At 40.1% G+C, this 18,308-nt stretch overlaps 2 protein-coding genes and 1 pseudogene across 2 annotated transcripts; 1 reads left to right on the forward strand and 2 right to left on the reverse strand.

The window, feature by feature from the left end:
• On the reverse strand, positions 1 to 8,837 carry kifbp (kinesin family binding protein). Its single transcript, XM_012855155.3, has 13 exons — positions 8,382 to 8,837; positions 8,111 to 8,209; positions 7,189 to 7,268; positions 5,946 to 6,004; positions 5,684 to 5,808; positions 4,557 to 4,650; positions 4,210 to 4,322; positions 3,912 to 4,061; positions 3,208 to 3,282; positions 1,650 to 1,812; positions 1,377 to 1,551; positions 1,116 to 1,301; positions 1 to 1,048 (listed from the first exon to the last, which is right to left on the reverse strand). The coding sequence occupies exons 1-13, from the start codon at positions 8,835 to 8,837 to the stop codon at positions 910 to 912; spliced, it is 1,914 nt and encodes a 637-aa protein (XP_012710609.2). The 3' UTR covers positions 1 to 909.
• Positions 8,838 to 11,005: 2,168 nt separating this feature from the next.
• Positions 11,006 to 14,899, reverse strand: LOC118562980 (mitochondrial pyruvate carrier 1). Its single transcript, XM_036136392.1, has 5 exons — positions 14,715 to 14,899; positions 13,867 to 13,870; positions 12,723 to 12,819; positions 12,379 to 12,511; positions 11,006 to 11,791 (listed from the first exon to the last, which is right to left on the reverse strand). The coding sequence occupies exons 1-5, from the start codon at positions 14,783 to 14,785 to the stop codon at positions 11,767 to 11,769; spliced, it is 330 nt and encodes a 109-aa protein (XP_035992285.1). The 5' UTR covers positions 14,786 to 14,899; the 3' UTR covers positions 11,006 to 11,766.
• A 1,305-nt stretch (positions 14,900 to 16,204) lies between these two features.
• On the forward strand, positions 16,205 to 17,133 carry LOC118562979 (annotated as a pseudogene).
• The last annotated feature ends 1,175 nt before the right edge of the window (positions 17,134 to 18,308 follow it).

Genomic DNA, 18,308 nt, shown 5'->3' on the forward strand with positions numbered 1-18,308 from the left:
TGAAGTTTTATTTTGTTTTTAATGTTGATATTCACATTTACTTTATTCTTTTCATTACAAACAGCTGTTAATTTGTACATTTTGCCAAAACACCTAAAACTGCAGCGGGGGTTGACTCATTTTAGTGTAGTTTGTCGCAGTGTAGAACACGTCGGTCAGTCTTTTCTATTCGTTTAAGTAATTTGTTGTTAAAAACAAAACAAACAGAGAATCTCCTCTGGAAAATTTTAATTGGGTTTAATGTCATAAGATGGGAATTCTGCGTAGTTATTTGCTTTTTAACTTTACATAACAAGGCAAATCTTAGGGAAGATACTACTAGTGTCATTTAAAACCAAAAAAAAAAAAAAAAAAAGCATGTTTAAAATATAGGGCATAACTTTGAAAACATCTAAGAGGAAACTGAGAATTACATTTAAGGAACTGATATTGTTAAGATCTTACTGATAAACCTAAAAAAATATTGTGTTGCTAGGTGGAAAACCTTAATCTGAAGACAAGCAAACAGGTCTGCATTCAGTGAGTTCACAGTGTTGAAAACAAATTCATGTTCTGGAAATATACCAAACAGTTTTTTTTCTCCTTTGAATAAAAAAAAAAAAAAAAAAAAAAAGATTGTTTCTCTTTCCTATGTGCAATCTGTTATATATCTGAGATTAACCACGACATTTATTGCACAATACTGAGAGCACTTTGCAGCGGTTATAGGCTGCGATGCATTTAAAAGCAGCATGCTGAACGCACAGAGAAATTAACAATCACCATATTAAGGACATGAGGAACAAGAACCAGAATCTACATTTTGGCTTCTTTGGCTGCCTTGTGTTACATTTTGATCGGTTAATTCGAGTCAACAAGATCAGTTAAGCCATACATCAGTCAGTGAGAAGCGAAAATGAAACTCGGTCCTCAGTTGTTTGCAGCCATCCTGGACTTGAGGCGGTTGATCTTAAGAGGGAGGAGGCCGACCATCTCCGTACTCAGCTCCAGCTCCGTCTCCACTGCGGCGGCCGCTTCGGGGTGCGCCTCGCAGTACTGCACCACGTACCTGGACGGAGCAGTTTTAGCAGTGAGGAAAGCTGTAACCAACGTGTTTGCAAACGTGTGTTACATACTTGTAGTTTTCCAGAGCTCTGTTGAGGTTCTCCATCTGAACCGGGGGCGAGGAGCTGATCAGTTTGCTGTGAAGTCGGGCCACTCTGAATCGGGCCACCAGGGCTGGTCTGAGCACCTCCTCCTCCAGGTGCTCCGGCGGCTTCCCTTCCGGTGAGCACAGAGAATCTAGGAACATCTGGAAGTACCTGGAGGGGAGAAGCTTATTAAGGATTTAAGAACGAGTTAAAGTCACAGAGACGCCACCATAATGGGACACTCACTTGGCAGAGGCAGAGCAGAGATGGTTGAACTTCTTAATGGTGTGGCTATCCAGGGAATGGTTATCCGCTTGTCTGTTGGCCAGAGTCAGCTTCAGGTCCATCATTTCGTTGTAGGTCTCAGCCAACTCAAACATCAGCTGTCTGCGGATCAGCAGGTAGTATCGGGAGTTCAAGTCTGCAGAAAAATGGACCAAAGGAACATCAACAAGGCTAGATCCCAAACTCTTCAAAGGCAGAACAGAAGGATTAAACTGTGGGTCAGAAGCTCGGTACCGTTGCAGATCGGCTCCAGTATGTCAACCCTTCGCTTGTGCATTTTGCATCGACGCTCCAGATCTTCCTCGAAGAAGGCCAGGGCCCGGAACAGAGAACTGTGGTCCTGCAGGATCTCTATGTGGTCCGTCACATATCCGTCCATCTGAAAGTACTCCTTAGCCTTGGAATCACATTTAAAATGGACACACAAAACCTGTTAGACACACATTTGATAAGAGCCTACATCATCTTCCATGCACAGCTTCGATGAGGTAACGTCACGCAGGAAGCATGAACTCAGTGACACCAAAACTCTTTAGACCGACCAAAGCACACACCCAAAACTCAATGTTCCCCTGACTACAATCAATAAGTAAATATTATTTAGCGCATGATCTTGATTGATGCATGTTTGACAAAGAAAGGGAAATTATGCAACTGTGTAAAACTTTATCATGTCGCATTTTCAAAACGTCCAGCGCTGGCGTCAGCCTGGTGTTCGAAATTAACTTCCCCGTTCACCGGCCAAGCATATTTTTTTTACCAGCCAAAATATTAATTCTGACTGACCCCAGCTGAACCCTTCCACCTAATCCCACTTTGTAATTAGCCTGAGCTAAAAGCCAGTTGTTAGCAAACAGACATGACGTAGCTGCTGCCTTTCTCGTGTCACATGTGCGAGCACTGCAATAACGGAGCTAAAAATAAGTCAAATTTTCTTGAAATTAGTGCATTTATCCTTGATTTGAGCAGCTAAATAAGACTATCTGCCAATAGAGTGAGTATTTTGACCCCTAAACTAAGATAATTAGATATACTGCACTTGAAATAAGATGGTAGAGATGAGTTGTTCCTATTTTAAGTGCAAAAAATCTCATTCCATTGGCAAAGCATCTTATTTATGTGCTCAAATCAAGGACAAATACACTAATTTCAAGAAAAATGTACTTATTTTTAGTTTAGTTTTTGTGAGTGTTTGTGTACGAGCACGTTTTTTTGTCATACGAGCTGAAAGCAGAGGCACATAAAGAAGCACCCTCCCAAATGATGACTGAAAAACACGACTTATTAGGTATAAACATTGACTCGCCGTGTGGCACCTAGCTCTCTGAAATTTACTCGACAAATGGGATATTTACTCGCATTTGGCGTCTGGCAAGTGTTAATGTCGGACCCTGCTTCAACTTGTAATTACTCCTTCCTTTAAGGCTTTTTCTTTAAGCCCCATCAGAATAAAACATCCTCATTTCTCAAAGTTGGACAGCTTATTGAAGTGTATTTCAGAAAAGAGCTGCACAATATGTCAACTGCGGTTATTACCGGAAAATAGGAATTGCTATGGTTTGTTTATAGGAGGATGTAATGTAAGGGGACATTGTGGCGATGGAAAAGAAAGAGAAGTCAGGAAAATATGTGGTAATCTTAACTGATTTCATCAGTGCAATCCCTCTTTTACCTGGTTTTATGTACCGTATGTTGGTAAGGTGGTAAAATAGAATAGTGAAAAGCAGGTTTTCCCTTGCAAACATCGCTACAGCAGCAGGACTGTGCAAGCCTGTCAGTCTTTGTGTCCTACCTGCGTTACGTAGTTCTGTCCCACCAAAAACACAGACCTGGCCTCGGTAAAGTCCAAAGGGAACAAGCACATCACCTGGAAACAAGAACATGAAGCGACATTGACGTCTTCTACTATAATGAGATGAGGGCTTCGGTGGAAAATGGCCCCCTCTAAAGAAAAGGCGACCGTTTCCCCCCCTAAGTGAGCAAGCTCATGTTAAGGATGAAGCAGCGTGGAAAAGCAATAAACGTTCAAACTCTTATGAATGTTAAAACAAAGATTGGATCTAATCATTAAGGAGATTTCTTTGGAACAACACGACTACTTAGAAACATTAACACAGCACAGTGTTAGGTTTATTTATATAACACTATTTTATACAACTTATTGAACATTTGACAACCCTCACTCCCAAACATATAAAAAAAAATGAATGAACTTTTATCTCTGAATATTTGTGTGGAGCTTCTATAAAAATAGTTTGTCCCATTTTCAAAAATGGTTTAATTAACCACATTTTAAACTATTAGCAAGTATGAATGAGGCTATAATAACCTTATATTGAACGTTAAAAATGAAATGTGGGAATATAACGGACATTACTCAGAATCAGGTTTGTTGACATTGATACCCGACTGAAAGGGTTCACGGTTATGGAATGCTGTTGTACAACATCTGCAGCTCAAACTAAAGCATGATTAAATCATCCGACACAAACAAACCTTTTCTTCCATGCTGGCGATAGAATCAAAGGTATCTTCAGATCCGAACAGCAGAGCGCTCTTCCTGCCCTTTTCTTCCTCCTCCTCCTCCTGTCTTCTCGCTCTTTTCAACTCATCCTGCCGATCCGTATCCAACTCGCCAATGTTGTCCTGAACGTACCGTCAAAAGAGGTTTTAATTTTTAGACTTGACGCATGTTTATGACTCCGAGAGGCGCATAAACCACAACGGAACAAATCGGTTTTAAGTGATAATCCTAAAAGACGATCCAACCACGTCTCTGGAGATTCACACGTACCTCCAGCAGCTTCTTGGCGTCCTGCAGGAGATTGAGGCAGTATTTGATCCAGCACCTGGCGATCTCTGCTCTTTTCTGCCGGAGCTGCTCCCTGCGCTCGTTCTCCGTCTCACCTGTGGGCAGACAGGAAGAGATGCAAAGATGTCCCCGCGGCAGATGAAAGGAAAGATAAACATGCTGAGATAAAAATATATATATTTTTTTCATAAAATCCAAGTCCGGTTAAAGCCCAGTTCAGACATTCTTACTCAAACCAGGGTTCCAACAAGAAGCAAACACTTGTCCTGGATGGTAAGCCTATTAATCGCCAGCCAGTGAAGTGTTTTTTTTCGTGAGGACATGCTTACTTTCTTGTGCGGCGGCGTCAGAGGGAACCTCTCCCGCCAAACCCGATATAACAGTCGCTGCTGACAGACAGTGCCGGCCTTCCATGTATCGGCCCTGAAAAAAAGACACAAGCACGGTGAAGAAGAAACAAAATGGCCGACAACAGCGTTCCCAAAAAAAACATTTCAGCAGGTAAACTAAACTATTTAAATCAGGGGTGTCAAACTCATTTTGGTTTAGGGGCCGCATTCAGCTTAATCTGATCTCAAGAGGGCCACACGAGTAAACTCATTGCAAGATTAAATAGAACTAATAAAAGTGAACTTGTTGATTTTTATATTAATTTAATTTTACTTTTACACAATGTATTATGAATAACCTCAGCGTTTTTAAGAAAAGTATGTGCAATTTCAACAATACTTTTACTAAGTTAAACATTTACTTAAGTGCATTATGCATAAGAACTGATCACAGTGATTATACAATGTTGAAAAACATTTATTCAAATTTTTTGGAACTTAAAAACACTGTCTTGCATGACATAATACATCAAACAGATAAAAATTAAGAAATTATTTAAAATCAATTTTCCACATCTGAAACTCAGTGCTACCATCTGCTGATTAAAACACAGCGCCCCTCGTGGACAATATAGGAACTGCAGATTTTCAGTTAAACAAAGTACGTTTGTTTCAATAATTGTTTTATCATTCTCTTCCTTTTATCTCCTCTTTCTTTCACCTTTTCTTTTTTCTTCTTGTTCTTCCTTTCCTCTCCTACTTTCCCATTGTAGTGTCCATATCATTTGAGATATTCCCCGCATGAATCATAATAAAACTATTCACATTCATAAATCAAGCGGAGCACTATGACAAAAGCCGTACTGCTCCACTTGTGAAAGTCAAATCTGATGAGCTCTTTTTGGCCTTAAGACAACAATTCTTATTGGCACATAATTTTTTTTTGAATAATGATAATGCATTTAGCCACCGGGCCAGACTAAATTGTTCAGCGGGCTGGAACTGGCCTGCGGGCCGTATGTTTGACACCCCTGATTTAAATGGACTTAAAGCAAACAAAATATAACAGATTCATGGAGACTGTTTGAGCCGTTTACATTTTCAGATTAAATTAATACATTGCCCACCTTAGTGATATAATACTGAGACAGTGTAGCAGCGTTCAGAGCCCACTCCATTGGACTGAACTGGTTTAGCTGCAGCTGCCTCTGCAGTGTGCTGTGGCAGTAGGTGGCGGCGCGCTCGTTTTCCCCTGACAAACGAAACACGCTGATATCATTACCAGCGAACAAGGCTTAAACTGAACACTCATCTTTATTATTTAACAAAATTAAAGGTTTTAACTCACTAAACAACAGCCACAAAATCTGCCTCAAATGGAAAGCTTACCGAGGTTTTTGTAAACTTGAGCCAGGTAGTACATGGTATGGGTGTAAGCCAACTCAAACCTGGTAACAGGGGGGAGGGGAGGGGGGGATAAAAAATAACAGTCAAAATCTGCAAACCTACATGCTTGTCCAGTGCGATGCCAGAGCATCAACACTTCTTCACATTATGACCACAAACTCCAGCGTGTTTCATCCGGATTTTATGCGACAGACCAGCAGAAACATTAGTGAAACCAACAGCATCACGAAGACCAAGGAACAGAGCGGAGCGGGTCATGGAGAACGTTGTGGAGAAGTTTAAAGTAGAGTTGGGTTATAAAACAACGCGCTATACTTTGACCACCTCATAAAGCATTGGTCAACGCCATCATCAGAAGAAAGAGAGATGGCGCGACTCCAAACCTACCGGGACAATTTCCCTGAACCTACAGGCATAGAGAAAGGAGAGTGTGATGGCTGCATTTACAGCCACACAGATGTGCTAACAAATACCATTAATGTCATTTTTTTTTCTTTTCCATGTCGTTATTTGGAATTTATTTATCACCATTACACTGTATTTCAAAATTAGTGTGCACATTTTGGTTTACCCTGTTTTTGTTATGACTCTGTTTAATTAATGTTCTGTTTGAGTTTTGCACTAGTTAAGCCACTATTTAAGTTTCTTTTTGTCTCATTAAGGCAGGTCAGTTTGTTTGAGTTAGTTTTGTTCTGTTACTAATTTTTTTTTAGTCTTTTCTGGATCCATTTTTGACAATTTTTTGCACTTATTACATTTTATCTTTTTTAGGTTAAATAAAAGAACCATGCTTTTTGGACATACACCTGAGCCTGACTGTCTTTACTGCTCGGTCCGTCACAGACAGCATTTATCTAAAAGCAACCCAGAGGCCATTGGTAACTCTGGAGGAGCTGCAAACGATCCGCAGCTCAGGTTGGAGAATCAGCTGACAGGACAACTCTCAGTTGAGCACTACACGACTCTAGGCTTTAAGGAAGAGAGGTTCACTTTCTAGCGCGACACCGAGCCTAAACATATAGTCAGGGGTACAACGGTTTGGGTCAAAGCACAATCCTGTGTTAAAATGCCTCAGTCAAAGTCTAGACATAAACTAAACATATAATCCGCAGCAAGATCTGACAATTTTATTCCATCCAATCTGAGATTTCTCTCCACTTCCCAGTTCAAGCCGTGTAAATACTTTCTTGAGGGCAATGTAAAGCACATGGAGACAAGGAATTACCTCTTGAACCTTTCCTGATGTGTCAGCTGGTTCTCCTCCGTACTGAAGTACTCCGTCATGTCCGTGGGAGGCCTCCCATCCTGGAGGAGATGAAGAAAGCACAACATTCCTTTGTGTTTAGGGGGAATTATCATTTTAACATCAACCAAGCAGGATGTTGCACGTTGGAAGTCAGTAATGTCTGTGCCAGATTAATGAAAGATTGTGCTGTAAAGTAGCAATCCGATTAGTTTACAGAAACATGATGTGGAGAAGCTGCTGGACATAAACAGCAGAGGGAGTCCTGCTGAGCATCTTTAGACTTCTGAGTCAGGAAAGAGTGCATGTGTCCATATTCCCTTAAGAAACAGCATGATTTATCACATTTAAGTATCTTGTACAAGAGCAGCGGGATATTTCTAAACCCAAAATAAATCTTAATAGAAGGGTAAGGGTAGTAAAATCTCTGAGAAATGGGACTCAACCTAAAAAGAGGGAACATGTTGTCAACATAACAAACAGGACAGATCTGGTTTACAAGAGCTTTAGATTAATTTCTACAAATGATTGCAATAGCATCTCATCCTATGTTATAGCGTATATTATATTATAGCTATTTTTCCTACTCGAATGTGTATTTCCATACGACTCTCCCTGTAGCTCTACGCTTCTCCAGGAATAAATGCTGCTTGTCTGGACTTTGATGCAATCAACTGGTTTCCTTATATAGGAACATTTTTAACCAATATGTATAATATGATTGAATTTGTAAAGACTGTGTTTCATGAACTGGCGCTATATAAATAAAATTGAATTGAAATTACATTATATTCTATATAGAGTACAAAAGTCTGGAAATATGAATATTTTTGTCCTCGTCCGGCTTAATTCAGATCTGCAAACGACTTGAAATGTGTTGTTTGTGCAGACCATGCAGCCTCACCTCCTTCATGTAGCGCTGGTAGATGGACTCTGCTGTTTCCAGGAAGCCCTGGGCTGTCTCGGTCTCATCACGGCCAGCCCAGAGGATGCCCAGCTGGTTCTGAGAGCACACAGAGACCCAACTCATGATCAGCATCAGCTGATGAACGCCACGCAGGCCTAACTGTGGATGTGGGGGAACTGCAGCGGCACGCAGAGTCTGGCACAATCTCATATTTACGGAGAAACATTTATTAACCACAAACTACAATTAAAGGCAAAATTATATTTACCCTGGCATGGATGAACAGAGACACGTTCTCTGAGGACACCCTACACCGCTCCAGCATTTTCATGCAGTTCATCAGATGCTCCTGCCCGGCTGACAGCTCCTCCGTGTCCACATGATTAACCCCCAGGTAGTACTCCACCGCCCCGAGCTTGGCTGCCCGCAGTCCGGCCGGAGAGTTGCCGTGGAGCCCCTGGCTGAACACGTCCTCCCTCTGGCCGTCCACCGGTTGGTCCTCCGGCCGTTGCTCGGAGATCTCGCCGCCGGTGTCCTCCTCTCCATCCCCGGCCTCGAAGCTCTTCAGCGCGCAGTAGATCTCTCTGAGGAGCTCCCTGGCTCTGTACTTGGAGCGGAACGGGTCGTTTTCTGGGTCGTTTCGGGACTCCGTGTCGGTGAGATGCTGGGCGTTGGTGAATTTGTCGCAGATGGCCCTCCACTCTGCGCTGTTGGTGGACGCCATGTTTGTTTTCTTCTGCCCTTACCAGCGCTGGGTCGGCCGCGAACGAACCGGCTCTTAGAGTCGGATCTTTGAAGTGAACGATGGGAGTTGGCTCCTCGCTGAGAGACGTTTTTTTAATTATTATTTTATATTTATTATTTTTTTGTTTCTGAAAGCTAGTGTTGGTTTGTACCTCCCGGCCACCGTAGCTGCTTGTGTCAGCGAGCGGACAGCGAAGAGCAGAGGGGAAAAGGCGGAACTACAGCAGAGTTTTCTGAAACCGTGAGTAGAGAAAGAGAGAGAGGAAGGTGCGCACATACACGCTGTAATCATGAGTGAAAGAAAACAGAGCAAACTTTGGACACATTTTAACTACACAGACAGATCAAGGGCAGAGTTTAGACTCTGCAAAGTTAAAATTTCTGCACCTGTTCGATCTATTTAAGCGTCTTTATTTACTTTAACATGATTCTTTCATGTCCTACCCTGCTGACATGAAAATAATGTTTTGAAGTAACTAAATATGCCTAAATACATCCAACATGTAGACTTACCAAAAATTTTCACCTGGTGCTGCTTTTTGTTTTGTTTGTATTAATATTTTGAGTTGTATGTTTCTCTGTAAATCTTTGCAAACGTATAAACGCCCACAATGTGTGATTGAACCTTCTTGTTTATTTCAGATGGGTCTTTACTTTCAGTTGTATTTTATTTATTTTGTTGCACTGCTCTCCTGTTTCAGAAGCTGCTGCTTCATTGTTTTGCTGTTGCATGTAAATGAACATTTTCATACAGGTACAAGTAATTTATTTTACACCTACTTTAATAATTAATGCATTAAAATCTGAGGAGCCGGAAGAGCCGAATATTTTTAGTGAGCCGATCCACAGGATCCGGCTCTTTAAAAAGAGCTGGATCACTAGTCCTTACGGGCAGGGGCGGAGGCTGCGGTTGCGTTTTACTGCCACCTACTGGACCAATCGAGTAATGACTGCCAAATAAGGTTTTAAAATACTGAAATCTTTCCTTTTTATTTGGATCCAGACTGGAGAATTAAAGATACAAAATAAACACATTGTGAATATGTAGAAGTTTACAGGAAAGTGAATCATTTTAACAAATGTGAAACACGCACAGGTATATTTTGATAATCAGTAAACAAGAATATAATCTGAAAGTGTATTCTAATTTAAAAAAAGTCAAACTAGAATTTTACATTGATTCATTACAGAGAGATGTTTAGGTTAATTTATTGCAGATGAAAACCCAAAAATCAGTTTCCCAATAAATACAATATACAATTAATAAATTAATAAAGAAATTGGCCTACACTCCCAACTTGATAGCTGTCCAGCAGTCACCAACACCTCACCTGTGGTAAGCCAAAGAGGTTTATATCCGAACACATCAATTAAAAGTTAAGTGGAAGGAAAACATCTGTTAGAAAAGGCCATACAACCAGCAGAAACAATTGCATATTTGAGAGAACTCTGAAGAAAAAGCCATTCAAGAGTTTGGGGGGATTCACATTGCATGGAGTTAGTGGTTGAGCTACTACACACAGCAGGTGTATCCAACCTTCTGGACCAGGGGTTCAGAGGTGCCCTACCTGGGCCAAGGAGGAACAGCATTTGACCTGCTGCTTGGTGTTTTCAGGTAAAAGTGAATTTAGTGTTTCTTTAAATCAAGATCTCAGAGCCTGAAGGTTCTGTTAAATTTTAATCAAGTCTGAAGACGGTGCAGCCATCTACTGGGAAATTTTAGAACACCTCAGTCTTAGACAAGCTTGATGGAGACGTTTTCTATCTCCAGGACTTGAAATGGCACCTGTCCACTCTGCATCTGCTTTGACGGCCATGACGTCCGTGCTTGAGAGGCCAGCAAACTCTACTGACCCAAACACCGTAAAGAACGTGTGGCGTAGTAGCGTCAAGAGAACAATGGCAGCCATCCGATGCAGCAATGCAGATGAGATGAAGGCAGTTCTTCAAACAACCCAGAGGCCAACAGTTCTGCATTAAAAGATGCATCGGTCTTCACACAATACAGTAAATATCATGTACAGGAACGACCACTGACGATTCTGCTACAAAATCAGGCAAAGAAAACAACCTCTGAAGACATTCTTTTTCCAGTTGATTTTATTTAAACGGGTCTAAAGTGTTCAAACAATCACCAGGAAAAACAAAGGGAATTATACAAGGACCTTAAATTAATGTGAATTAGACGTGACATGTGGTCAACATTTAACCGGAACAGTCTTGGCTTTTAAACAAAGCCTTATATTTTTTATATTTACATCTGTCGATTCAAACACTTTCTGATTTTCACTTTTTGTCGTAATTGGTTAAATGATACCAAACATTTCATTATTTTCCTGCATGTCTTCAGCTGAACGCATTTTGGCGCATAAAGTTCTATACATTTAAAAGAAAAAAATATGGTGCCGATGTGGATGACGTTGTCCAAGTTTCTCCAGAATAACTGCATGACTGCTCAAACTGACCTCCAATCTGTTTAGATATGTCCGTGTTTTAAAAAGGATGCAGTGTAACAGTGTTTTCCCATAATGGTGTATAATTATGTGATAACAAAAACTGATTGTGTGGGTCTTTTTTTTTTAAGTTTGCAGCAGCAGCCTCTGACCTGTGTACAAGGCATTCGTCACTCTGATTAGCTCAGTTAACAAATTATATTACATTCCACGTAAAATCTAAAAATAATTAAACCCACAGCAGTTAAAATTGGTAACTGTAGAAAAGTTAAAGTATTTATTTATTTATTGTTTGTGTATTAAAGTGAAAATTGCAACAGAATCAGTTATGGTAGCATCCCGTTAAAAAGAAAAAAAAATATGATTGGATAACATGTTTAGATGAAGGTCTGGTGTCCAAATTTAATAGGTTGTTGAAGCAGCATTTTGCAGTTTTGCACTGATTTCACTCCACCACTAGGATTCAATCTTCTTCTCCATGCTGAAATGAAAAAAAGAAAATGCATCATGCCTTTATTTCCCCTCATTACACATGTCATATTCTCATATGCTCAAAGTAAGCTGCAGTCAATTTTATGTCAACATTGATTTTTTTGCATATTCAAGTAAAGTGATGCGATGTTTGGGCTAGAGCTGCGTAACTGTGATCATAGTTTCAACTGCTTAGGTTCAATATTTTGAATGTTAAAAGTTTAATTTTTTTTTTAAAGTTTTCTGAAGACACCTAAAAACAGATCTTAGAGACCAAGACGCCACAGCTCAGGGACAAAGAGAAGATTGAACAAGGTTGATCATGATCAAAATCATCATCCTGATGTTTATGCGACTGGTTTGATGAAAAGACTTTATGTTGAAAAGAATAACGAAAAACAACTTTTAATGATCACTGCTATGGGGAAACAAATAGGCAGAAAACAGGCACTGATTGGCTTTCATGCCTTCAGTAAAAACTTAAACATCACTGAAAACAAACATTATAATATTGGACTAAACAACATTTTTACCCACCTGACATTTCATGAAACAAAATTAAATTATTGACAGTAAAAAAAAACACACATATCTCACTTGTATTTGATGAGACGACCTCCCTGGACTAGTTGTGCTCCCTCGTTGGTCAAATGACAGGCAAAGAGGAGCCAGTTGCGGGGCTGGACCTTGTACGCGAATCTCATGAAGAGCAGAGAGTAACAGCACAGAGCTGAAAGCAGGAGGGAAACATGTTAGCATACAATTATAAACGTGCCTTCCTCCCCATAACCTCTCGCTTTCCACAAAACAACCACTACAGCTCTCTCAAGCATCTTGGCTAATCAGCAGCGATCAGTTTTATAGCCTTAACCCTAAATGGGATCAGGTACAAGACAACAACTGAGTGAATCAGGAGCCCTCCATGTGTTTGTGTGCCTTACCGAAGGTCATCCTGCCGCTGATAATTTCAGGACTCTTCTTCATATCTGTGATGGCAGCGATGGGAAGACCCCAGTTTGCTACAGGGCCCCAGAAATGCTGCAAAAGTGACATTTCGATTAGGCAGATGAAGCAGAACAGAACTGTAAGCACGTGCATATTCTGTAGTGCGCACAAACTGTTTTTGTTACAAATGTAGAAAAATGTATCAACATATATGCATACAGGGCTTCAAATGTATGAATGCAGTTTAAGGTCACCGCTACAAGTCATACGGCTTATTTTTCACATCACACTGAGCTATCCCTAAACCACACACAAAATGTCCCAGACCGTGTGGGAAAAAACGTTTAGGGTGTACTTTACCTTTTGCTTGTTAGCAGCTGGCCTCAACTAACTTCCCTAAAGTTGGACTTTACTGAGAGCATCAAGTCATTTCAAGTAAATAGGGCTGATAGATAATTCAATAACAATATATATATATATATATATATATATATATATATATATATATATATATATATATATATATATATATATATATATATATATATATATATATATATATCAATCGATAGATGTATATCAATGATAGAAAAAAAAAGGGTCAATAAAAAGTTCAATAGAATAACAGTTTTTCTTTCTTATACATTCTAGCCATGTGGGTTAATATTAAAGTCATTTCATCCTCCCAGCCAATCACAAATGAAGATCCAGGAACCAAGCTCCGCCGCCTTCAAAGAGTTTCAGAGATCATGCGTTCTTTTTTCTTTTAAAGAACTTGCATAAAAAGTTGGTTAAATAAAGTGTTTGTGTGTTCTGCATGTAAAAATAGGTCGCTAAGCAACAGCATAAAATGGCCAGGACTGCACTTAAAATATAAGTTTTGAATTTGTTGATAATTATCGATATCGGCCAATATGATTTCTATTTTATCAACATGCTTTTTTCCCTATATCGTCCAGCCCTACAAGTAAAGATGCAGAAGTCCAAGTCAAGTCACGTGTCTTTTCTATTGTAAAAAAAAAGTTCAGTCTCAAGTCATTAAATCTGTGTCTGGCTTGAGTCAAGCCACCAAGTCCAAGTCCCCACACATCTGGGTTTTACTGAGATAAAACATAGCATAACTAGACAGAGAGGACTTACCGTGCTGTCATGGGTTGAGGTTTTCATTTTTTTAGGTCCCACATGGAAGAGAGCATACACAGAGACAGTAGGCAAATAGCTCAAAGCAATCACCGTCCAATAAATTGCCATTTCACTTTATAAATCTCACGGCCGCGTATACGCATCATCACATGTTGTGATGTTTACGTAAGACCTCTAAGCACTTGAGAAAGTGACACAAAGATGAACATTCTGTGACTAAAAAGCAAACAAATGCAGCGTGTTGCGTCACAGCAGCCTAGTTTGACCTTTCCTCTGGATTTCAGGAGTGGAGCCGGTTTGTGGAAAGTATTTACGCCGGTAAAGCAACGTGTACACTTGCATTTCCTGACAGTGTGTGATTTTATAGAGCAACTAGAGTGGTTTTTAACAGAGGGTGGGGTAAACTTCAAATCACCACCCGCATAAGTGTTGTTTTCAGGACGCAAAACAGTGCTTTCCAATGACAGATTCACCCCCATACCCTCTGGCCATTTCCCAAAGCAGCTGGTTTAAGGTTATAGCAATCAGCACAATGTAGCTTTAACCAAATGGATCTCCTGTTAGAACGATGATGCACATGTCAAAATAACAATTATCATACACAGTGACCAGCTGCAGGGAACTTAAGTGCCCTTGAGCGTTTGTAAACACATAGCCACACAGATATTAACATCAAACAATAGCACAAAAGAGATTAAATTATCATTTAGAGTTGTTATTGTTTACAATTGTTTAATCTAAGGACATTCCAACCGCCTAGCGTTCCTCAGAGTTACAGATCCTAGCTAGCTTAATTAGCATCATTGCTAGCTGTGAATGTTGACGTTTTTTTTAAACATACGAACCTCATTAAATAATCCCTGAAGTCTTTACTCTTCAGGTGGTCGAAGGCTTTGCGTGCAATTGTCCCCGCCATGGTTTAAAGTTGAAGGTATAGTTTGTTTTTTGACGGAGAAGTGGACTCTCCCTGACAGGACTGAAGGGCGACTGGAAGCCGGAGAGCCGTGCAAGCAGAGGACGACCGATAATATCCGGAGGTGCTGTGACGTGTTCCGTTCCCCAGTAAAGATGCGGCGTCGTTGCTGTCACGTCAATATGGCGCGTCTACGTAGCGTTTTACGCCTGTTGGGGATAACATTATGATGCATTCAAGGGCACCTCGTACACTAGATTATTTGTATTAAAACAACTTAAAAAAAGGGGGTTAATAAACTTTTATCGTGAAATGCAAAGTCTATTGACGGTTTTAAGTCTGCTGTATTTAAGTCAAGCAGCAGTATACTAGATTATTAATTTTGAAATTAGATTAAAATGATTAAATAAATTTTCTAAACAATCAAATTTAATAAGATAAGATGAGATAGGCTTTATTGATCTCACATTGGAGAAATTCACTTGTCACATCGGCTCAGTAGTCAATAATCAGAAGAAGGTGCCAAAAGTAGGACAAGGTGCATTGGTTATATACAGTGTGTCCTCGTTTATACAGTGGATCAAAAAAAAAAAAAAAAAAGAAGAAGAAGACGTAAATAAGAAAAATAAGAATAAAAATACAAAATAGAAATAAGGCAGAGGATGAGGCAGATCTAAGTGCTATTCAACATTTTATGAATCACATGCCTGGGACGAAAACAATTGTTTTGTTACAAATTTCTGGCTAATCTTGCCCCATTCTCCCCTTTAGTCTCATACTGTTCATTTCTAAGTAACAAAATACATTTGTTGTTTCCATTTTTGCAGAATGTGGTTGTCCAGGTATTGCTTCAGAAAATGGCCAAAGAGTAATAAATAAAAAATAAAAAAAAAACACTCAAGCAGGAATACGTACAATGTGAAATGAGTAGAAAAATTTTATTGACAGTAATAGCTGCTTATACTGTGCAAAGAGCTCTTCCAAATGTTACATTTTGCCCAAACGCACATGGAGACTATAGAGATTATTTCTCTTAGCGATTATTTATATATATATATATATATATATATATATATATATATATAGCATTTGAGTATTTTAGAATGTTAATATTTTAGATGAGGTTTGGTAAGATTGTATCTCAGATTGTATTTCAATTGCTTGAAATTGACAATAATGTTTTTACTAACGTAATCGTTAGGACCTGGGGTCCATAGCTAGTTAAAAAAAATTATTAATCATTTTGAAGTTAGTCCAATTCAGATATTCTCGTGTACGATCTGCGGTGAATGCACCACGGAGTAAAAATGCGGCTGCGCAACTGCAGGCAACACACATATCAACGGGAGGACGAAGGTCGACAGAACACTAACAAGCGCATGCGCGAAAGGAGAGAACCTAAGTTCGCTTCCGGTTCACTGCTTCTCCGACCGCACGATGGCTGTCCGTAGTGAAAACGTGTCTCGGAATACTGAAGAAGACTGTCAACTTGAAGACGACCACCAGCTGAGCGACTCCGATGGAGGAAGTATTAATGAAGTCTCCGATGCAGGAGAGAGCGCAGACAACGACGATGGCGACGAAGCGGACAGAGAAAACGGCGAAGATAACGACTCTGACGCCGTCGGCGGATGGGCAGATGCCATGGCAAAGATCCTGGGGAAGAAAACTGCGCAGAGCAGAGCGGCATCCTGGTAAGAGCAAAAAGGGAAACGGTGACAAAGGAGCAGCTGGAGAAAAAAGAAACAGATCGACAAGAAGCGCATGTGGGAAATGATGTGTCGAGAAAAGCCCCGACATCGTGCGGGACCGTGACACCGAGAAGGCGCTGCAGAGGACCGCCACCAGGGGGGTGGTGCAAGCTCTTCAACGCCGTGAGGAAACACCAGAAAAACGTGGGCGAAGCGCTGAAAGAGGTCGGCGGCTCCGAGAGGAAGAAGGCTAAGATCATGTCCTCCATCTCCAAGAAAGACTTCATCGGTGTGCTCAGGAGGACGGAGGAAGGGGACGGAGCCCCGGTCAAGACTGAGAACGACCTCCCCCCTGAGCAGAAGCCGGCGTGGAGTGTCCTGAGAGAGGACTTCATGATGGAAGCCAGCATGAAGGACTGGGACAAGAATAGTGACACAGAGGAGGCAGAACCCCGCAAAGGAGGGACGAAGGGTGCGAGTGGTTTGGACCGAACCAAATAAAGGGGGACACTGGACCGTAGAGACGAGTTTTAACATCTGAATCTGCTCCCATAATCTGGATGTTTTTTGTACAAGTCTTGTTCCATCGCTGTCATCTTATGCAGCCTAAAAGAAATACAAATACACTCAGAAATCATCCCTGTCAAGATACTCCACTGTAAAAATGTGTAACATCAGATATTGCTATGTTGTGATGTTCTACATGATGATGCTGCTGAAAACAATTTTGTCAGATGAAATAATTGCAACTTTATATTTTCAGAGTCTTTCAGAGTCTATATTTTCTTTTTTTATACGAATAAACAAGTCACGCATGATTTAAAAAATATTACATTGATTATTTATTATTGTACAAATCTGGAAAGTGTCACAATAATACATGCAGACAGTCTCTGATTGATCTGATCCTTGGCAACATAAGGGTTACTTAGAGAGTTTGGAGAGGTTTAATCATAGCCTGCAGCATCCATTCCTGTTTGAACATGAATGTTTCCTTGGTTCCAGGTTAAGTTTTAAAGTTCAAAGTAGTCCTCTTCCATTGTAAAATTCACTTCATAGAATACATATGGATCATTGGGTGCAAAAACACATCATTTTGCCTTCTTAGCTTTGAAAGTCTTAATTTTGAGTCCCCTGAATCTAATCAGATTATAAAACTTTATCACGCTCTTCTATATCTGCTGCAATTCACAGTAGAGATAGAATTGTTATTGTATTTTTTTCTTGTTGCTGATAAGTTGCACAGTAAAGTGTCATTTTTTTTGTTAACGTCTCTGGGTTTCTTTCTTGGTTATGCTCCCAAAACAAAAGCTATTCTACAAGAGAATGACTGAAGAAGAAAAGAGTCAAACTTGCAAAATCCTGATCTCTATCTGACTGGAACGCCGTGGCTGCATCTGAACAGAGGTGTGCAGAAACATATTCAGACAAACTTCAGTGAACTGAAGCAATGTTGTAGAGAAGACTGAGTCATATGTCCTCCTCTGCAGTAGAGATTGATAAAGATTAACTGAAGACGATGTCAACAAGCTGCTGGATCACAGCTTGTAAACCAGCAGCTGGCTTCATAGTTTTGGCTTCATACTTCCGTTGGGGTTAATATATTTTTAAGATGTGGTTTTGTACCATGTGTTGAACTGTGATCAATAAGATCCCTGTATTTAAAAAGGTTTCTACATAAATTTTACTATGGCATAGTCATATGCATAATCATAATCATAAAGCTTTAACTAATACGTACATGCCATCTCATATAATGAAGGGTTTTGGGTTGGTTTCCCTATATTCACGACAGGTCATAGGTGGAAATGTGACTATCTTGATGAATTTCTTTT

The sequence above is a fragment of the Fundulus heteroclitus genome, chromosome 4 (genome assembly GCF_011125445.2).
Source record: "Fundulus heteroclitus isolate FHET01 chromosome 4, MU-UCD_Fhet_4.1, whole genome shotgun sequence".
Taxonomy (NCBI): domain Eukaryota; kingdom Metazoa; phylum Chordata; class Actinopteri; order Cyprinodontiformes; family Fundulidae; genus Fundulus; species Fundulus heteroclitus.

Bases quoted from the DNA above. Each gene is read 5' to 3' on its own strand.
- kifbp (XM_012855155.3), bottom strand. From the start codon at position 8,837: ATGGCGTCCACCAACAGCGCAGAGTGGAGGGCCATCTGCGACAAATTC. The intron at 7,269-8,110 runs GTGAGGCTGCAT...CATCTCCTCCAG, and splicing joins ACCAGCGCTACATGAAGGAG to GATGGGAGGCCTCCCACGGA. The intron at 1,049-1,115 runs GTATGTAACACA...TGCTCCGTCCAG, and splicing joins AGAGCTCTGGAAAACTACAA to GTACGTGGTGCAGTACTGCG.
- LOC118562980 (XM_036136392.1), bottom strand. From the start codon at position 14,785: ATGGCGGGGACAATTGCACGCAAAGCCTTCGACCACCTGAAGAGTAAA. The intron at 12,512-12,722 runs GTAAGGCACACA...TCCTGCTTTCAG, and splicing joins CAGCGGCAGGATGACCTTCG to CTCTGTGCTGTTACTCTCTG. The intron at 11,792-12,378 runs GTGAGATATGTG...TTTTCATTTCAG, and splicing joins GGTCGTCTCATCAAATACAA to CATGGAGAAGAAGATTGAAT.